The sequence below is a fragment of the Physeter macrocephalus genome, chromosome 8 (assembly GCF_002837175.3).
Source record: "Physeter macrocephalus isolate SW-GA chromosome 8, ASM283717v5, whole genome shotgun sequence".
Lineage (NCBI taxonomy): Eukaryota > Metazoa > Chordata > Mammalia > Artiodactyla > Physeteridae > Physeter > Physeter macrocephalus.
Genome location: NC_041221.1, coordinates 16,532,942 through 16,540,257, shown reverse-complemented (window position 1 = coordinate 16,540,257; position 7,316 = coordinate 16,532,942). Strand labels below are relative to the sequence as shown.

At 61.9% G+C, this 7,316-nt stretch overlaps 1 protein-coding gene across 3 annotated transcripts in view; it reads left to right on the top strand.

The window, feature by feature from the left end:
* LPCAT1 (lysophosphatidylcholine acyltransferase 1) overlaps positions 1–6,296 on the top strand; it is a 41,080-nt gene extending 34,784 nt beyond the window's left edge. For 2 of the 3 annotated variants that reach the window (XM_028492788.2, XM_024123965.3), the window contains exons 11-14: positions 280–433; positions 743–841; positions 3,000–3,141; positions 4,289–6,296. In XM_028492788.2, the coding sequence (XP_028348589.2) occupies positions 280–433; positions 743–841; positions 3,000–3,141; positions 4,289–4,473 (580 nt within the window). In that variant the 3' untranslated portion in view covers positions 4,474–6,296. The remainder of the gene's footprint in view (positions 1–279; positions 434–742; positions 842–2,999; positions 3,142–4,288) is intronic. The other variant, XM_055086503.1, reaches the window with a different exon arrangement.
* Positions 6,297–7,316: the final 1,020 nt, after the last annotated feature.

Here is a 7,316-nt window from a genome sequence, read left to right as displayed (position 1 = left end):
GGACGCCCCCCCCCCCCCCCCGTCCGCCATCCCCTGAGGACCTGCCCAAGGGTGGGGCCCGTGCACCCACAGGGGTGTCAGGGCTTTTGCGGATGCTCGCACGGGGCACGCTCGTGCCTTCAGGCTCCTGGAAGAGCCTCTTTTCTCGAAGACTGACTGCTGCTCGGTCTATGAATCGTTTTAATGTTTTGTTGGGTCTTAATGCATAACAGTAAATCTGCCATTTTCAGCATTTTGTAATTTTATTGAAAAAAAATGTTCCCCTCGTGTTTTGTTTAGGCTAAAACCAGAAAAACTCGAACGCGATCTGGACAGACATGCAGAAAGCGCCAGGATGAAGCGGGGCAGGAGCTTGACTCTCCCCAAGTTCGCGGCGCAGCTGGAGGTCCCCGAGTCCGAGGCGCTGGAGGACCTGTTTGCCCTGTTTGATGAGGTAAGGCCTTGGGTGGGGGGGCTTGGGGGCAGCTGTTTCCCTTGTGATAGAAATGTTCTTCAGACAATTTTGGGAGCAGAGAAGGGGAGACCAGCCCTCGTTGCCCATCCTGCCAGCCACCCAGTCTTTTGGGGTATTTTCTGCCCCAAAGATGCTGTCGAATGCACGTAGAAATTTGGCTTTAAATCAATGTTTGCTGATAAACACGCCTGTAGTTGGCGTTTTTTTAAGCGGGTTGCCAAAAGGCCTGTGACATCACACCCATGCCTGGAGGGGGCAGGGCTGTCTCCTGAAAGCGTCTCTTCCCAGAGAGGCCGCGGGGAGATGGACATGCGGGAGTATGTGGTTGCCTTGTCCGTCGTCTGCCGGCCGTCCCAGACCCTGGACACCATCCAGCTGGCGTTCAAGGTAAGTGTGGCGTTTACGTGACTTTTAAGTCGTGGGGTCAGTGAGACCTGGGTCACGTGAGACCTGTGATACTTTTTATAGTCCCTTATGACTTTGGTAAACTTAGTGTTTGCCTGCTCTTCTCACATAAGCTTGTACTAGCCGTTGTGTGTAAAAAGGCCCGCGAACCTCCTCTACTTGATTTCTCCCTGGAATTAGAGTCCACACTCTTAAGAAGAGTGTGGAGAAGGGTCTTCCTGAGTCCTGGATGCCTGAGCAGGACCGGGTTCTATCTCCCAACACGGTCTCCCCATCAGCCTGTTGACCAGAGGAAAGCAGGGCTTCGGGACTAAGGAGCCGCCTGCCCCTGCGTAGCCCAGAGCCAGGCCGTTCACCATGGGTGCATTGAGTCTGGGAGACTGGGGAAGGCCCACGATGGCGTCCCGGCCCGCCCGCAGATCCACCTGGCTGCCCTCAAACGTGGCCTCACCTGGTCAGTCCCCTAGGATGGAGCTGGGCACGCTTTTCCACCTGGAGACATTCTGTCTGTGTCTCACAGGTGCAACTCACATTAGCCAGACTCACGAAAACATGATGTATAGGTTAGGAAGCTGCTGGCACTCACTGCCGGGAGAACCCCTTCTCTCCCTCCTGACCCCAGCAGACCCTCTGCATGGCGCACTGGGAGAGTCCCCCACGGTGCAGGGCGGCTTCTGCGGGTCAGGCCAGGGGGGTCCATCAGGCGGCGGTGGTCCTTGGTAGCGCCCTGTCTCAGAAAGCCTGTCCCCTCCTCCGGCCTTGGCGGGTGCCTCCCAGGGTTGCCCTTGGGCTCATCACCCCTGTGCCGGTGCTGCCTTGGCCACGCCCCGTCTGGTGGCCCTGCAGCAGCTTCTCTGACGTCTCCCGGTGGACTCCGCTGCCACGACAGTGGCTGGCAGGGAGGTGGCCAGCTTGTTTCTCGGTGAAACAGCTGAGCATGACCACCTTCTAGCAGCGCTACCAAGGCCCCACCTGAGGGCAGGGGCAAGCGCTGCGGGGGGGGACGGCGCCACCGTGCCGCCTCGTGGGTCCCGGCACTTCTCCACGACGACCTCCCCTGCAGTGACCAGCCCTCACGGGCCCCCTGGGCAGGCAGACAGCCCCGTGCCGGGCGTCCCCACGGCGGGGCCGGCGTGTCCTGGTCGTGTGGACATCCCGCCGCGGGAAGCCCACCTCTAGGCAGGAGGGCAGAGTGAACGCTCCAAGAAGCCTGGGGGGCTGGGGAGCAGGTTGGTCAGGGGCCCCCAGCGTGGGGAGGAGAGCCCGCAGACAGCGCCGGGGTGACGGCCCCCGGCTCTCCCGCAGCCCCTGGTCGGGCTGGCGGGAGGCTGGGGCAGGAGGAGCAGGAGGTCAGGAATTTACGGCGCAGGATGGAATGCGGTCGTGTGCTGGTCTCGGCCCGTCGGTAGCCAGGGTTGCGGCTGGACCGGCCCCTGGGGCTCTCAGCGTGACTGCAGTACGCCCTCGGCGACAACCATCGGGGAACTCTGAAAACACAGGTCTATTAGTCACAGGTCCTGGAGGGCACACGGCGCGCCCTGGCTGCAGCGAGGTCACAGGTCACGGGGAGAGAGTGTGGATCTGGGGCTCTGCCTTTGTCGGGGTCGAGGGTAGGGGCCTAGGGTTCGGCGGGTTCACTCTTTCTTGGCGAATTTAAAGCGTAAGAGTGGGCATTAGGGCACGGGAGAGGAGAAGCAGGGTCCCTGAGGGGGTCAGTCAGGTGGGTCACCCAGGGCCTTCTGGAAGGGGGACCTCACGGCGGCGGGCGGCCCGGCTCCTTTCCTGGCGGTTTCACTGGTCACCGCGACTCACAGCCGCAGCGTGTCCGTTCAGGTGGGCATCCGTGAAGTGGGCGCCTCGCAGCCAGAGGCTGAGTGCCAGGTCCTCACGCTGCAGTGTATACCCCACCCTTCCTTGGTGGATTTAAAACACAGGAGCAGGGAACTGCAGGCTCCGGCTGCCACCCTGCCCGAGGTGCTCAGAGCTCCCGAGGGCTCGGCCGTGCAGCTGAGTTCCGGCCATTCTGGCCCTGTGGCATCTGGGCCGGCCGGAGAGCTGGGAACGCCAAGGAGGAGAGACAGCTGCCCCGGATAGTCGGAGCTGCCGGGGCCACGGGGTGACGCCCGCCCCTGCCTTGCAGATGTACGGGTCGCAGGAGGACGGCAGCATAGACGAGCACGCCCTGTCCAGCATCCTCAAGACCGCCTTGGGAGTGGCTGAACTGGCCGTGACCGACCTCTTCCGGGCGATCGACCAAGAGGAGAAAGGCAGGATCACGTTCGGTGAGCGGCTGGGAGCTGCGGAGGCACTGCCCCCTGCACTCTCGCCAGGCTCTCCTGAAAGCTGGCCGGGCTGGGGTGGGAGCTCCCGGTCTCGCTTCTGCGGGCCGTTAGCAGAAGCACGTTCCCAGCCCAGCTGTAAAGTAGGCGCCATCCCCGGGGCTGCGGCCGGGCTGACATCAGGGTCCCCCGTGGGGGGAGGGACTCCGTGCACGGCCCGTCAGGACCGATTCCTGGGGCATCTCGTCTCCCGGGGTTTTGGCTGCGTCACCTGTCGCCACACAAAGCGGGACAGCCGAGACCCTCGGGAACCGGGACCGGAGCCCGCCTGGGGCCCGAGGCCGGGGCTGTGGGAGCAACAAGCCCAGAAGGCGGCCCGCTCAGCGCCGGCCGCGTGCGCGTCTGAGGAGGAGCCCGTAATCTCCCTAAAGTGAGAGGAGACGTTTGCTCGGGAAAGGTCATTGTGCACGTGGTGTGTGGGTGTGTTTTTAAATCGCGTCCAAATGTCAGGCAGGAGCCGCAGCGCGTTGGTTTGGGTGTGCGCGCGCGTCTGCGCTAAAGGGGGCCGTGCCTCCCGGCGCGCGGGGGCTGCGGCTGAACCTCGGAGCCCCGACCGACTCCAGGCTCCCCGCGCGGGCGGCTCCGCTCCCGGCGGGGGCACGGCGTTTCCCTGCAGCCGCTGGAGCTTGCGGTGCCCTGGGCCCGGGCCTCTGAGCGTCACCGGGCCCCCAGCGTGCCCCGGCGCAAGCCCGAGGGCGCTCCCCGCCCCGACGCCGGGACCCAGGGCCACCGGGGGACACACAGCCGCGCAGGCCCCACGGCGGCTCGGGGTGACTCTCTGCGCACCTGGCGTCCCCAGGGCCTAGCTGTGTCCATCGAGGCTCCTGCCTCGGGGGTGTCAGGCCGCTGCCAGGGTGCTGAGTGCCAGAACGCATCCCTGACTTGATCCTTTAGTCCCCAAAGCAGGAGTAGCCGAAAGGACGTGAGCGCCACCCCGGGCTTCACGGGGAATGGCGTGCACAGAGAAGGGCGGGGCGCGGTGCCTCTCGTGGCCTCCCGAGGGTCCACGTAGATGCCACGACGCCCCCAGGGTGTGAGCGGCGCCCTTTGCCCCCGCAGGCCGGTAACCAAGGTGCCTCTGTCTTTCCAGCCGACTTCGAGAGGTTTGCCGAAGCGTGCCCCGACTTCGCGGAGGAACACCTGTACCCCGAGCAGACACAGCCCCAGAGCTGCACGCAGACGCCCCCGGCTCCCACCCCCAACGGCTTCTGCGCCGACTTCAGCCCCGAAAACTCGGCCGCCGGGGCGGAGCCTTTCTGTAAGAAGCTGGACTAGGACGTGAGGTTCTGCAGAGACGAGGCCTCTCCCCAGCCGCCGCCCCGTCTGCTGTGACAGCACCCGGGCTCCACGCTCCCACACGTGCTGTCCCTTTCCTGCCCTCGGGCCCGAGTCCTAGAGCAGCGCGGGCCCGAGGCCGTGGCCGTGCGTGCCCTGCCGGGCGCGGTGAGCTCATGGGGGCGGCTCCTGGGGCTCCCTTCCAGGCGGCACTCGGGGGCCGGCCCGGGCGTTGCTCTCTTTTCACCTCGAGCCTCCCGTTTTGTTTCCATCCTCTCCCAGCGTCCCTGCTGGTCCGTTCCAGGCCGCGCAGGCCGGCGGCTGCCACGCGCACCTGAAAGCAGGACGTGTCACCCGCGTTTCGATTCCGGCACAAAGTCTCTGCCGACCTCGGTGGAATCGGTGGGCAGACCGCCATCTGATTTTTCAACGTTTCTATATTTTCAGGAGCTCACGAGTATTTTATAAACTTCATTTAGATACTTCAGGAAACGCTCAGCATTTTTTTACGAAAAGAAAATTGCTTTTCTACTTCATCTTCCTTTGAGGGTCAGGGGATGTTTATTTATAGGCCCTTTTCCTGACAGACCCTGAGGCTGGCTGGGGCTTCGAGCTCACTCTCCCTCCAGCCTCTCTCGACCAGGGAACTCCTCTCCACTGAGGCACCCGGCCCGGAACCACTTTTTTGTCTCCTCGGTCCTTTACAAACCCCCTCTTTTTATACCAGCTTGGGGTTTCTGTTTCCGTGTGACATGATCTACTTCACCAAAGTGTCGGCTCCGATCAGAGCACTGAATGTTGGGGAGATGAGGTGGGCCGGGGTGGAAATGGGGGGGGGGGTTCCTGTCTCCCGGGCCGGGTGCCCCAGGGGATGGTGACCCTCTGGAAGGCCCTGCCTGCGCCGACTGGGTTCTCGGGGCATCTGGAGACGGATGAGCCTCGGGGGAGGAGGGGGCTGGGAGCGGTGCCCCCGGCTCGGGAGGGCCTCCAGGCGCTGCCTTCACTCTCCTGAAACCACCTTGATTCGTCTCCGTGTGACATAGCTAGAAACCTGGCCTCAAAGCACAGTGACAACCACCCAGAGTTTGTTCCCTGAAGCAAAGCCTCTGGGTCTGTTTGGGAAATTTTTTTTGAGTTTCTAAGAGAATTGGATTTTCTCTTGGGGGCATCTCCATAGGAAGTGACCACCAGAGCCAGAAGTACAGGGAAAATGTTTACCAACTTCCCGAGGCTTGGAGGTGTGCGCGTCTACAGTTAGACGTCAGAAAAGGAAACACCCTTAACTTGCGTTCATTCCGAAGGCCCTCCTGCCCCGCGCAGGGTGCGGGGTGACTGACATTGCAGGGCGCTCGCCCGCCAGGCACAGAGCTTCCCGCGCGGCCTTGCTAGCGAACAGGACTGACTTCGTGACCGTGGGACGCGTGGAGTCTCATTTTTAAAAGAGAAAAACCCACACCTGGCAATGAAGGGGGTGAACAAGCTGAGATGTTCTGAGGAAGGGCCTGGGCCCTGCGTCTGTGGATGAAGGGTTTTTGAATGAAATGCCGCTGTGCGTTTTCAGGAAAAAATCTCTGATAAACAGACATTGGATGGATGTTTGTTCCTCCTGATCCTCTTTTCTCTTTCGTAGCGACTTAGGGTCGCGGGCATCCGGAGCTGCGAATGTACAGAGCTCGGGACTGAATCCCCTCGTGTGGGACCAGGAGCCGCAGAGGCGCCCGCCGCCCGCAGGGGCCCTGCCGGGCGCGAGGGGGGTGGGACGGGTGCCTCCAGACAAACTCGGGGTTTTCAATGGAACGAATAAAACGCAAAGTCTTACGTACTTGAGGACGTATTTGTTATGTGCGTTTTTTTTCATCAGAAAGACAACAGCAGACGTGACGCAGGCTGTGACAGGAGAACCAGACCCGCTGAGATTTCTTAGTGCTTTTCTAGGACGTTGGGGAAGCATCGTAATTGAACTTCTGTAGGCAAAGCTTTCTGGGTGGCAAAGGGAGGGTCGGAGGTTTCGCTGGCACGCAGACAGCGGCTGGCATCTCCCAGAACTCAACCTCGTAGGCTGTTTGCCGACCTACTGAGTTGGTTTCTGTAATTTCTCTGCGCAACACGCGCCTTCTCCGTACGCCTTGTCGAGCAGAGAGAGACGGGAATCTTGAATTCGTCCTATTAAATCAGTGAAGGATTTAGAAATAGAAGTGAAAGAAAGAGCTGATGTACGGCAGTCCCGAAAACCGTGGAGGAGAAAACGGAGGTTGTGTGGCCACAGCGGCTTCGGGACGGAGTGACGCTTAGCATTGTGTGCGTGTCGTAAGTCAGGGGAGCCAGAGCGGGAGCCCGTGGGCTGACCCCGTCGGGGCGGCGGCACCAGAATGACATCCATGCGCCAACAGGGGTAGGCATCGGCCCTTCCTAACCTAACAAATGGGTGTTGCCTTTGAAATTGGTTAAAGTTTGCCCAAGGCTTGAAGTAAAAAAAGGGCCAAAGCAAGCCAGGGTCTGGACATTTCACATTCAAAGCTGCACACAGCTTCCCAGTCGAAGGAAGGGGACAAGCAGCCTCTGGGAGCTGGGGGTGGGGGGTGGGGGGAGGAGGGCACACTGCCCTGGGACCTGCCGCGGCTCCTGGGGGTTCCCAGCGCCCCAGAGGGGACGGGTGTTAAGGAGCGGTGGGCGCTCAAGGTGTTCCTGGTGGCGATTCCTACAGAAGCAGAAGGCTCACCTCTGCCCAACCCCCTGCCCCCATTTGCTGAGCCAGCCGGAAGCCTTCCAGCCAGTGGGACAGTGGCAGACCCCGGCCCCCTCCTGGGGCCGAGGTCCGCAGGCGGGGGTGCCGCCGAGAGCAG